At 51.3% G+C, this 12,885-nt stretch overlaps 5 protein-coding genes across 5 annotated transcripts; 3 read left to right on the top strand and 2 right to left on the bottom strand.

Moving 5' to 3' along the window:
- Positions 1 to 2,707: 2,707 nt before the first annotated feature.
- On the top strand, positions 2,708 to 3,566 carry VFPPC_02309 (phosphate transporter (Pho88); the record flags this gene model as incomplete). The annotated part of the gene is made up of 3 exons (XM_018281980.1): positions 2,708 to 2,730; positions 2,885 to 3,045; positions 3,172 to 3,566. 3 exons carry the CDS (start codon positions 2,708 to 2,710, stop codon positions 3,564 to 3,566), a joined length of 579 nt encoding a protein of 192 aa, XP_018146253.1.
- Positions 3,567 to 4,955: 1,389 nt separating this feature from the next.
- On the bottom strand, positions 4,956 to 5,534 carry VFPPC_13244 (transmembrane alpha-helix domain-containing protein; the record flags this gene model as incomplete). The annotated part of the gene is made up of 1 exon (XM_018291021.1): positions 4,956 to 5,534. One exon carries the CDS (start codon positions 5,532 to 5,534, stop codon positions 4,956 to 4,958), a length of 579 nt encoding a protein of 192 aa, XP_018146252.1.
- A 2,100-nt stretch (positions 5,535 to 7,634) lies between these two features.
- VFPPC_02308 (DNA repair protein Rad14) lies at positions 7,635 to 8,888 on the top strand (the record flags this gene model as incomplete). The annotated part of the gene is made up of 3 exons (XM_018281979.1): positions 7,635 to 7,715; positions 7,768 to 8,422; positions 8,473 to 8,888. 3 exons carry the CDS (start codon positions 7,635 to 7,637, stop codon positions 8,886 to 8,888), a joined length of 1,152 nt encoding a protein of 383 aa, XP_018146251.1.
- Positions 8,889 to 9,344: 456 nt separating this feature from the next.
- VFPPC_15474 (hypothetical protein) lies at positions 9,345 to 9,554 on the bottom strand (the record flags this gene model as incomplete). The annotated part of the gene is made up of 1 exon (XM_018293227.1): positions 9,345 to 9,554. The coding sequence occupies one exon, from the start codon at positions 9,552 to 9,554 to the stop codon at positions 9,345 to 9,347; it is 210 nt and encodes a 69-aa protein (XP_018146250.1).
- A 393-nt stretch (positions 9,555 to 9,947) lies between these two features.
- Positions 9,948 to 12,592, top strand: VFPPC_17605 (WD repeat protein; the record flags this gene model as incomplete). The annotated part of the gene is made up of 3 exons (XM_018281978.2): positions 9,948 to 10,329; positions 10,406 to 12,271; positions 12,333 to 12,592. The coding sequence occupies 3 exons, from the start codon at positions 9,948 to 9,950 to the stop codon at positions 12,590 to 12,592; spliced, it is 2,508 nt and encodes an 835-aa protein (XP_018146249.2).
- Between the last annotated feature and the right edge of the window lie 293 nt (positions 12,593 to 12,885).

The following is a 12,885-nucleotide window of genomic DNA, read 5'->3' as shown; positions in this document are numbered from 1 at the left end:
TTGATGTTGCCACATGCACCAACATGGCTCGGCGCAACAAGGCTGGGCATTTGGTCGCTGCAAATCACTGGCGCCACTGGCGATCTCGCCCCTGGCCCGGCACCAAACGTCATGGCTGCCAAGCCCGTCTTGGTTCGTTGGCAAAAAATCTCCTTGCAGTGTTGAAGGAAGTACTCCGTATCAAGACATCTTTTACCTGGCAGTGCTGTCTGAGACACGCATAGCGGCGTGTGCTTTGTGCTCTGCCTTGGCGACGGGAATCCCGAGTCGTAGGGCTGACGGAGGTAACCCTACTGCAGAAGATCCGCGGTGCCTTGCTGAAGAGGAGACTTTGGCAGAGAAACCGTTGGGTACACGAACCGTCTGGTACGATGGTGGATATGACCTGGGGACAGTTTTTGCCGTTGGCTACCGGGCTGACGGCAGTGCACAGTCTAGTCTGATGTGTTTGCCCGTGACAAGTAGATCTTCTCGTGAGGGTCTGCTTGAAGGGATGTGGCGTGGCTCTTGGGTTGGGCGATTTCTTTCGCTTCCCACTCTGTCTGGGATATGTTTGCCCAAAGCTGAATTACGAACCTGATGTGAGTCCATCCGACACGTCGCCACGGGAGTTTGCTTCTGCTGTGATGGACTTGAATCGCCGCCCTGTTGGTCAGCAGCTGGGGAATCGTGATATTCTATAGGGTAGTCAAATACGAGCAATATCCTATTTCGTCACCGACAACCAATCCGCATACTAGCAAGAGGCATGCAGACATCCATGCTACGTATAATGTCTCAGGCTTCAGTACCGTGTTAGGTCTGAGAGAGCCAGTATACATCGCGTAGGTGCCTGAATCTCGCTGCGAATGTCCGTCATTCTCAGCGTATACAACCGTATCATCAGACAAAATGTCACGGTATGGTGCGCGCCCGGCCCGATCCATCCAACCAGGATTGTACTCCGTAAATCCCAGGGCGCTCAGCCCTGTAGTTTGTACTGCAGACCCTGAACCTGCCACTTCCCGGGGTAACACCATCAGTCTTGGATCCAATATGATATGTGATTTGTGAGAAAGATGCACTACATACAAGGAGAGTGCAACGGGTGCCAGTAACGTTGGATAAACTCGGCAGATATGTCATTTGCAGTTACAAATGCGTTGACACAGCACCTTGTGTGTACACTCCCTGTGGTGGTCTTTCTCAAGTCGGTCCTGTTGACGGTGGATAGCCAAGACTGGCTTACTAGGAACTTTTACAAGTACATCTAGGTATAGGGAACATATGGATCTTACTAAAGAACGAAATTGAATGGCCGTTCTAGCTCCATGGACGAATTGAGCCTTTGCTCCGTGGAAACGGAGTGTGATATGTGGGGGCTGGAATTGCGGCTGCATCGGGGTTTACTCGCTTATCCTCCGTCAAGGTCATGCAGGGTCGTAGTGGTTGTGGTTCTGGTTCGGACATGGGTTTTTATTGCGGTGGATGAATGGATAATGGATGGGGTGTTTTTGGGTAGCTAGGGGTCCACGCGTTATCGTTGAGAAGTTGAGAAGTATTTGGTCGGTTTTGTTAAGGGATTTTGTTGCCATGCGGATTGGGAGTGGTGTAGACGTGTATCAGATATAGAATACTTGCCGTATGGCTGGGATGGCAGGAAGAGGTGTTATAACTTTGATGCTGATTGCCTTCAAGTTTCTGCATCGACAGGGTTGTTTTATGTACTTGGGGAAACTGCCTTTCTTGCTCATACTTTTACCACGTTGGAGCCTCTCCCAAATTCCCGAGGCAGATATTAACTAGGATTGCGGGTCAGGATGTCGATGATGCATCAAACACTTGGTTGAAGATGTACGCAGACGAAGAAGAGCAATGTGGCTGCGGTGCTGGAATCCATGCTGCATATGAAAGGGGCCATGGTAGGGCGAAAGCGGATTACGAGGTGCCAATTGCGCCGCTTTGCTCCTACTTTATAATCGAATAGTTGCGTCATGGCCCAAATCGCTCGAAGAAGACAATTCACAGGCCATAATTAGGCGCCGAGCCAACCAGCTCATTCATGACATATATCTGCGTTTGGTCTCGATGAGTGACTTGCCAGCCACCGTTCGGTTCCCATGGCCACGGGACCTTGCCACGACTTGCCTGGGCTGACAGCAAAGAAAGGAGATACAAACGAAGAAGGGTAAACGTTCCTGTGCAAATGTAAATCTCTAGCTGACAATCATCACCGTGTTGTTGGAAGTAAAATATGGTGTTGACGGATCACACTTCGGACCGCGGAAAAAGGTTCCAACGGGATGAAGCATAGTGTGGCTTCGGAAGGAGCGCCCCAGGTCCCTTCCCTAGCCCCCGACCAACCAGGAACCCGCGTTGGCATCCACTGCTTGCGAAAAGGCCAGCGAACCCTCTGGAAGGGAATTGGCCCTGACTCGAAAGATTTGAGCAGTCAGAGGTACTCTGTATCGCGGCTTTTGTAAAACTGCACAAAACGGTGTTAGCAGATACTTCACTACAACCCAAGCCTATTTCGCCACAGACTCCAGCCAAATTCTCCTCGTGTCGTGTCTTTGCAGCCTTGCGACCACGTTCCCCAATTCCCAATTTCGACCCACGGTTTTGCATCGTCCACTCTTTGTCGAACACCTACGGCCGACTTTGTCCCTCTTCTTTGTCCAGTGTCTACGGAGAACTAAGCAGACGTTTTACGTTCTAAGCCTTCACAATGGCCGGTCTCAGCCCCCAAATGTGAGTTGTCGCCATTTCCCTTGTTCCGGACATGTGGTCGAAAGGCTTCCTCTCCAGACTATCACGAGTCGCGTGGCATCATGTCTTTGCATCGCCGGACGCACACCGCACACATTACAGAGTGATGATGTATGCTAACACCCCCTGCCAACAGTACCAACCTCGTCATCATGTTGGGCATGATGCAGGTGTCGAAGCGCATTCCCTTTGACGACCCCAACGTCCTCAACACCGTTCGCGCCGTCTACGTCGGTAGCAATGTCCTCATTGCCCTCCTTTACCTGTACATTGGAACGCAGATCAACAAGAAGAAGGGTATGGCTACCATACACTCCCACATCTCGGACAGCATCCGCTGCGCCTGCTGCCGACTCTCCCCAAACTCCTGCCGAGTCCTCACCTAGAAATCCTCTTGCACGCCCATAAACTAACGCAACGCAGACTTGACCACCCTCAAGTACGTCGAGCCTCCCCCAATGGGCTCCACCGAAGAAGGCAAGCTCGTCACCACCACGATCCAAGCCTACGACAAGGACCAGCTTCGCTCCCTCTTCCGCGGACAGATGATGGGCATTGCTATCATGGCCTTCATGCACCTCTACATGAAGTACACCAACCCCCTCCTCATCCAGAGCATTCTGCCCGTCAAAAGCGCCCTCGAGAGCAACCTCGTCAAGATCCACATCTACGGCCAGCCCGCCATCGGTGACCTCAAGCGCCCCTTCAAGCAGGCCGCTGGCTTCATGAGCGCCATGCAGCAGGGTCAGGCTCAGAGCGACAAGAAGGCCGTCGAGGCTGCTGAGAAGTCTGGCCGCGGCGGTGCCAAGGAGGAGTAAAGTGGAGCAACAAATGGAAACGGTATAAATCGGGGTTTTTGCACATGTTTACTGCATAGAAATACTGGGAATTTGCTATTTCTGCCAGCACGGTAAGGGGGATCGGTGGGCATCTGGCGGGGGGACGGGAATAAGTCGAGGCATATTGGTTGTATTAGATATTGTTTCATCCAATATGATTGGTTTGTTCTGGTGAAAATTCTTGTTGTCGTTTCGGTATCTGCCATATTGTGATGTGAGGACGTGTTTGTATGTGTCACGCGAGGCAAACTAATTGTAGTTATGAGTGCTGAGCTGACTCACGTTATCGCGGTTGTGTCTGTTTTAGCTTTTATATTGCGGAGAAGGTGTATATACGCGGTTGCTCGTGGTTCGCCGGTGTTTCACGTCATATGCGGGAGACTCACCCGTAACTTGTGTCTCCTTTCACAGCTTATTAGTCTTGTCCTGTACACTGTCGATGAAATGACGGGTCTAATTATATAGTTTTTATTGTTGATGGAGGTATTCGACTCTTACGAATCCCCAACCAGCTTCCCATGGATGGTGTGACCCGAGTATCTCGCTTCGTGTAGGTGTTTGGACGTATGCGCTGGTTATCTTTGCATAGTAAACTTCTAGATGGGAAAGATGGACAAGCAAGTTCCATAGCTTCACTATAATAGTAAGCAGTTGTTGTTATCCTTATTCTACCCGCGCTGCATACCACACTCACGAAGCAGTCAACTCTGCGCAAACATACCTCGGCAAATATGCCAAAGTGCACGCCAAATCCAAATCTTAACTCTACACTTAAACTACAGCACCTTCAATGTATACCTACATGTGTATCTCCAAGTGCTTATGCAGAACTTCGCCGCAAGCATATTCCTCGCCATATCCACGACTGTCAAGTAAGCCTCATATTGCTTCATAAGCAGAGTTGCATTCCAACCGCCCCCAACATACAAACTTATAACGTACTACGGAACTACGCAACAAAGAGATTTATATCCCCACGCCCTATTGTTCATCAATATGGTCCTGGGCACTGAGCACTGCTCGTATATCTCGCACCCGCTTATCCGCAGAACCAACATACTTGAGTACATAAACCTGTTGGGCCCCCATTCTGCGGCAAGGGCGTTTACATGCACGGAACCAAGGAAGTGCATGTCTGCCTAGACAATGCATACTACTTGCCGTTTTGAGGCGCACGTGCAGTGTTGTCACGTTGTGGTGTGGCATTGGTGTGGCAAGCCTGCGAGTTCCGTTTCTCTTGTTTATACGCATCAGATTAAACTAGGTTTCGCTATTCATCAAATTATGAAAGCCAATTCAACACCCAACGCCATACTTCAAATGCAGATATATACGCTCTATTATGAACTCCTCCCCCAAGCAGCTTCGCTAAGCAGGAAGTTCAGATCGGTGTACCTGGTTCTCACTGCCATCTAATTCCTGAGGTTGAACCGGCGGTCCCGTGTACACCACCTTCTTCTGTTCCCCCTCGGTTCCAAGTTCGGGAACGCTGTTGCTGTTCTTGGCCTGTTTTCTGCGTCTGAAGAAGAAGAAAGCTGCAACGCCTCCAATGGCCAAAACACCAACTGGAACGCCTACTCCGGCACCAATTTTGGCGGCGTTGTTATCGTCATTCGAGTCTGGTGATGGTGTTGCTGAAGGCGACTGAGTAGGGGTATTGGTGGCTGTCGATATGGTGGTTTGCGCCGAGGTTACCGTCTGGTATCCTGCTGATGTGCGTTCCGGGCCCCATGATAATGTCGTTGTTGCAGGACCTTTGGCGATGTTGCCGTTCTTATCGAGAAATGTGCCCTTTTTGGCGGTACAACACCCAGTTCCGTCCTTCTCGCAACAAAATGAGCCGTCATTGCAGGCTGTAACTCGGGGGAATCTCTTTTTCTCCTCGTCTTCAGGGTATTTCGTTAGCACGCGGGTGACTTCGTGAATCGTGAGAGGAAGTAGATTCATGCCGTGTTTCCTGCTCAGAACGTACCGTATTCGCACACCTGCGCACATTGACCCTTATTCCATGGCTTGACTGCGCAAGGTCCCCGGATAAAAGTCCCAGGGCCGTCACTTTCTTTATGACACAGGCGATTGGATAAACATGTGTCTGCGATACCACAACACGCATCCGATCCAGGGCATCGCGTATTGTTTGCCCAGGCTGATCCGTCGTGGGCATAACAAGTAATGACCTCTATGTCGGCCGCACGAACGAAACTAACCGTGATGGCCAGCAGCCCAAACACAACACTTCTTACAGCTGGCATCGTGTGGTTAACGAACACCACTCAGAGGGCAAGCGAAGATCGGATCAAAATCAAAACGGACGGAGAATAATCATGGTCAACATGAAAGGGGAAGGGAAAGACCACGAGATTTGACATCACTAATGGGAAACCAAAGGGGCGGGGGCAGGCATTGTACATGACGGCCAACATTGAAAAGTAAATCCACTTCTTCAACCAAGAAAGGATCACCACAAACACCAATGCACAGTCATGTTGTGTAACTGGGATGTTACGGCTCGGATGGACCTCATTGGCAACTAGGGAGTAAGCGGCGGCTAGTGTGCAAGCCAGACAGGGGTATAGCATTGGGTTCCTGGTAGCTTAACCTTGAATCTGACCACCATCAAGCTGAACAGGTGGAATGGTTCCAGCTTGCTAGCCTGTTGTGTAAGATTCTTCCTGCCCGGTTTTAGAACTGAGCCACTATGGCCTTGGCGCATATTGTCAGGAGCTGGACGTCCCACGATGGCATCTCATGGTTTCGCCTCGTCTGTCACATCAAGCGCCATATTGAATTCGTCGAGCGGTTGATCTCGTGGTGTAAGGCTGTGGGAGAGTGTGGTGAAGCATATTTTCGGCTTGCCGCACTCGATTGCCTGCATCAGGGATTCCCAGGGTTGTTCAAGCCTTGATAGCCTTCATAGTAATGGCGTGATGCAGTAAGCAGTCAAGACTAGGTGAGCAACAGCGCGCACAAGTTCCACTGAAGCGACTTCAGTTCGTACAACCGTTTGGGCCAAGGCCACATTGGCGGGAGTTTGATGAGAAGTGGCATTTGAACATGATAGCGTCACGCGCTACAAGGACGTTAGCACTCGGATTGATACAGGAGTTGGAAGGAAAAGTATGTGCTACCTTGTCGAGTTTTTGATGCAAAACAAGCCGTAAAATTGCACTCATCGTTGTCGATCTATCTCTTCAAGTTTCGAGATTATGCAGCGGTTGGATAAACATGACTACGACTTGAGACCCCATGCCTATCAAGACTTCATCTGCCTTCATCTGCCTGCCTGGCTGGCACTTGAACGGTGGAGAGGGCCTGATTCAAACACCTAGAGTTTAGTTGGAGTTGTCATGTGAAAAGTTCCTCAATCTCTAATATGATGCGGGTGGAAATCCGGTCCCATCCGCGCCTCCGAGCGGTTGTGGCGTGAAACGAGGGTCCCACAAGGGGAGATGAGGGTGACAATGTCTAGAGTCAAGAAGTCAAGATGCTGGACCAAGATGGGTACAAGATGTACCATGCAAAAGATTCATGTCCGGGGAAGTAACTCCCCGCGCTTCCCTGTCTGGTGTTTCATAAACGGCATAATGTCAAGCACAAGGAATGTCGATGGGTAATGTCTCTGCACGGATATCGTTGTAGTGGTGATCCGTGGGTTTTGAGATTAACTCAGGGTGATATTTAGCGAAGAAACGAACCAATTCAAATGGCATAGATATACTGGAGTATATGAAATCAATTGTTGGATGTTGTAGGCAGCAGACAAAAACAATATTGAAGGGGTAAAAACCTGATGTGTCACCATCAACCTCTGGTCACGATTCCACGTGCATCTATCGTTGCACGGAAGGAGCGACCAATGACGCCAGTCAGCCACACTTTCGCCCCTCCACCAAAACGTGAATCTCATCGTCGCCGACCTGCAATGATCTCTTCCATACTGCTTCAACTCTTCCATAACTACTTATAGCAGTACACAGTAACTTCGAATATTTTCTGATATACCTTGGAACCCAGAGTAGTTGCAGCCACCTTTCTACTCCAACCTCAATGGAGCGTGCGACAACGCCGCCTCCCTCCAAAGCTGCACCTGTCGCTTCGCCATCGACGCCAGAAGTTACCAGACGGATCGTACGTTGTGTCACGAATGTATCGGAAATTTCGTTGCGCTGACATTCTTCAGGAAGAGAATCGGCTGCGAGCTAAAGCCATCCGAGACCAACGCGAGGCTGAACAAAGAGCGACTGGAAATGTCCCGTCCGTCCCCAAGTCTGCTGGCGGGTTCGTTCCCACGGAAGACGTTCATATCACCAAGCCGGTAAACGGCAAGCGACAATTCAGCGAAATATCATCTAATCCTCCTCCAACTATCGAATCCGGTACCAACCGCGATGGCCGAAATCAAGGCGATGCAGAGGCCCTCCGACCTGCTGCCAAATTCACCAAGTTCGTCGATTACAATATGAGCTCCATGACCGATACAAAGGGAGGTTTCCTTTCTACCGAAGATGATCCGCACAACTACGCACTGGGAGTCAAGAAACCTGGCGAACAAGATGAACAGCGACCGAAGGACATGACTGTGCAGGAGTGGGAGCGAATGCAGCTCATACGCAAGTTGCAACGGCAAAAGGCTGGCCCGTTTGAGCCTGGCATCAGCGTCTTGGAAGACGAAAGCAAGAGAAAGAAATGTAGAGAATGCAAAAGTCTAGAGATTGACTTTGTGTGGGAGGAGGTCTTTCATATTTGCGTTTGCAACAAGTGCAAGGAGAAGTATCCGGAGAAGTACTCACTCCTAACCAAGACGGAGTGCAAGGAGGACTACCTTTTAACCGACCGTGAGTTGTCTCTGACCTCAAGTTGTACCAGTTTATCTAACATTGTATAGCGGAACTTCGAGATCCGGAACTATTACCGCATCTTTCCAAACCAAATCCGCACAAGTCACACTGGCATGACATGATGTTGTTCCTTCGATTCCAGGTTGAAGAGTATGCTGTCAATACGAAATGGGGTTCCGCAGAAAAGCTAGATGCGGAGTACGAGCGTCGCGAGACACAGAAGAAGGCTAGAAAGGAAGCCAAGTTCAAAGAGAAGCTGATGGACTTGAAGCGCAAAACTCGAACAGATGCCTTTCGACGGCAAGCTGGTACGTTGAGCAAGTCGGGTGCAAGCAAATTTGGAGACTCAATACGTGACACAAAGCATGCTCATCAGTGGGGTCGTACGGTAGAAAACGAAGAGGGCATGACGATAAAAACGTGTGTTGACTGCGGTATGGAAGTTGAAGAGCTGGAATTGTGAGTGGCGAGGTAGAACGATCTGGATTGATTTGGTAGATACCCATGGCGTTGGCGTTATATTGCACCGAGGAGGTGTGCGAATGAAACAACAAATACTGCGTGTTGTAGCCATGTCCGGTCTATGGTCCCGTTCCATCATGAATTCGCAGTCCACACTGAGATGACAGACAATGTTTGGGGCATTACAGTTGGGTCTGGGATGCCAGGCACGTAGGATGTCTGGTTTCTCTCGATTCCGGAGTCGTGCTAGGCGCGATTATGGCAGAGCTCCCAACAGATCTACAAAAAGCAATTCTCGGACGCCAATAGTTCATGTTTCCGCAGAAGTAGTTCGTGGATGTCTGTACACCACCCAGGAATCTGTCCAGGGTTTAGGTATTAAATTTAGTAGTCATTTGCTTCTTGAATTGCGTAATCATACCATGGTACCAAGAACATGACGTTTCTTAATTTTTGTTCATTCTTGAACCTCATTACTCTGCGGCTTGTGCTGCCGCCGGGTACCAAAGTCAATCAATCTCTTGGTCCCCAGGCTCACGTGTGTCCATGTTGCAGCAAGGCAGGCAAACTTAGAGTCCCGCAATGAACCCAGGTGCAAGGTGCACAAAACACATTCTAGCAATTGATCTCCGTCATCTGGTGGTGAATTAGTGATATCACACAACATCCATGCAAAGCTAGTTCAAGCTGAGCTCGTGAGCACCAAGATGATGCGTGGATGATTTCCCACTGAAGCCTGGTCAGGGGGTTCGAGGCATTGATGCCTTGCGGCCTCACGAGAAATAGAGTCCTCTGATTGGCCAGCCGAAGCACCAGCAAGCCCACCAAGGAACAACACACCTGGAGCTCAAGGTACGCCGCCAGTTGATGAGTTTTGATAAACCTCAACGATTGCAGCTCCAAAGCGTACCGTAACCTCCAAAAGCGCCTGGAGCCATCCACCAGCCACGCGCAACCGTCGGCGCAGCATCACCAACAGTCTAGGGCCGAGCCTGAAAACCAACCTCTCGTCCGGCGTAGGCTCTCAATGAGCCCGCCCCATTGAACGAGGCGCGCCATGATGGGCCCAAACGTGGGCAACGGCGTGGGCGGGATGGAGATGGGCATGGGCATGGGCATGCATCCAAATGGACCGAATCAACCCCAGGCGACCGAGTATACACTGCAAGGCGTTATGCGGTTCTTGCAGACGGAGTGGCATCGGCATGAGCGAGAGAGGAACGCCTGGGAGATCGAGAAGCAGGAGATGCGAGGGAGGATAGCTAGCCTCGAGGGGCAGGCACGGAGGGCAGATGCCACGCAAAAGGCTCTCAGGAAATACGTCACTATTCTGGAACGAAAAGTCAAGGACCAAGCGTCACAGCTCAAGGGCACCTCGGCGGCTGAGGCTGCTGAGGCGGCTAAGAATGATCGTGCGGCCAAAATTCAGGAGAAGCTTCGAGGTATGTCGGAAAATATCTGTGTCTTTGTTGAAAGTGCATCTCTGTGTTGAAAGAAATATCACTAACGAGCTGCCAGCTGCGTCGAACAAGTACAGCCCACCTGGCGTTGAGGGAATCGAAGTCGAAAAAACGGATGACGACACACAGAGGAACGAGCTCAAGACCTTCTTGGACCAATGCCAATCCGAGTTTATGTATTTGATGATCACGCCAGCCAATCCGCAACCACCTCGCGACTCACCACCGCTTCCCATGATTGAGGATCTACGCGAAGTTGAGCAATATGGAATGCCCCCGCCTCAGCACATGGACCGACAGTATCAAATGCAACGACAAAATGCGAACCACGTCCAAGATTTCAATGTTATGAACCCGAGACAGCAACCTCCGCAGAATCCTATACCCCAGATGCAGCAGCCGCCGTCCAATTTGGGACCAAAGCAGGAGTTGCAACCTCAACCGATGCTTCGATCCGCGGGAGACAACCAGCAGGGAATGTACGGACCGCCGAGCGACTGGTCGGGCCCTGTGTCTGTGACAACTCGCCCCATCGAAGAAAATATGCCAGGCCCTAACCACGCCGCCGAGGCTTTGGGTGGCATGCAAGATGCAGGAGAGTCGAGAGACAAGATTCCGGCAAACATTGACCCAGATGGCTGGGACTTCCCCGAGGGTACCTTTCCAGAACCGGGTGCTGCTCAACAGAACCTTCAATCTGTCACGAACCGGCCCGACACAGACGTATTCCCAAACGCCGATTATCTGCCCAAATCCCCTAATCGAGTTCCGAGCGGTGGACATCGAAGAAAGAGCTCCATGTCTAGGAGACGCAGCGGGGAGCACGATCTGGGGTTGGGAGCCAGCCAAAAGTCCGACAGTGGCAACTTTAAGCTGCGCTTTGGATTGCGGGGACACCTCGACACGGTTCGCACGGTTATCTTTTCGGGTGGTGGCAGCCCCGGAGAGCCTGAGATTTGCACCGCCGGCGACGACGGTATGGTTAAACGGTTCCACATTCCCAGGCTGGACAACCACGCTGGTTCGTTTGGCGGACCGGCTTCCGACCTGGACGTTATTGCAAACTTCACACACCGCGGTCGCTCTGGCTCAGTATTGAGCTTGACATCATGGTCGCCTGCTCCCAACTTTTCCACGGGAGGACGAGCGCAAGGCGACGGGTGGATCTTTTCTGGTGGGCAAGATGCGACTATCCGCGTGTGGGAGCGTGGGCGAGTCGATCCCAAGGCAACTCTCGAGGGCCACACCGATGCTGTATGGGCCCTTTGCGTACTACCTACTACTCTAGGTGCAATTTTCGGTACCTCAAGCCCGTACGGTAGCGCAGACCGCATCTTGCTTGTTTCTGGAGCCGCTGATGGATCAGCTCGAGTGTGGTCAGTGAGTGCTCCTCCGCAGCTAAGTTCGCCGCAGCCAGGATCAAATCGGGGTATGAGCGGGCGCGGCGGCAGAGTTCGCGGCAACTCGATGAGCTCTGGCAGCGGCTTCTCCAACTCGCCTCAAGCCAGTGTTGCATCCAACTCTCCATTCAACCATACGCTTGTGCATGTCATCTCACGAGCAGATGGATCCAAGGCCAGTCCCACTAGCATCACGCCACTGGGTCCTTCTGGGGAAACGTTTATTGTTTCCTACTCGGACGCTGCCGTTATTGTATACGACACCAAATCCGGCGAGCAGGTTGGGTCGATGGACAGCATGGAGACGTACGATGGCTCAATCAAGACGGGCGTCAATGCCATTGTCGCCACTACCATTGGTTTGGATCAGGCCAACCAGCACCATGGCAACAGTCTGGGTGGCGAGGAGGAGAATGCGGCTGGCGGTCCAACCGGGGGACGGTCAATGGCTGGCTCTGGCGTTGAGGGTACAATTATCTCGGGGCACGAAGATCGATTTGTGCGATTCTTCGATGCCAACAGCGGTACGTATAATACTTTCTGTTTTCAGGGTACAGTCCACAGCAGACTAACAAATACATGCAGGCCAATGTACCTACAACATGCTGGCGCACCCGGACGCCATCTCCAGCCTGTCACTCAGCCCCGACGGCCGCGAGCTCGTAAGCGCCGGGCACGATGCGTCGTTGCGGTTCTGGAGCCTGGAAAAGAGATCATGTACACAAGAGATTACGAGCCACCGAGTGATGCGCGGAGAGGGCATTTGCTCATGTGTTTGGAGCCAGGACGGACGGTGGGTAGTGAGCGGCGGTGGCGACGGAGTGGTCAAGGTATTTGCACGGTAGTTTTATTTGTTTCTAATTTTTTCACCTTCATCGGGGTTGGGCATGAGCGAGGGCCGTTTACCGGCTTTGTATCAATCGGCATGTGGAGGGCATGCCTGTGTCATAGTAAGGTTAGGGAGCATCGTATATTTACGTCGATACCCGGAAATTGTGCCCAAAGTTTAACGTGACTGGTGATTAGCATGTAACAGTAGCCAAGTCAATGTCGAGTGTCACATACCCCAACTCCATTTAGCCTGGTACCATTTATACTATTTAGGAAGGCACGTCAGCCGCACAACCATCTTCTTCTG

This window comes from Pochonia chlamydosporia, chromosome 2 (genome assembly GCF_001653235.2).
Source record: "Pochonia chlamydosporia 170 chromosome 2, whole genome shotgun sequence".
Classification (NCBI taxonomy): Eukaryota; Fungi; Ascomycota; class Sordariomycetes; order Hypocreales; family Clavicipitaceae; genus Pochonia; species Pochonia chlamydosporia.
Note: the sequence above shows the minus strand (reverse complement) of the source record. Positions and strands in the feature narration are given on the sequence as shown.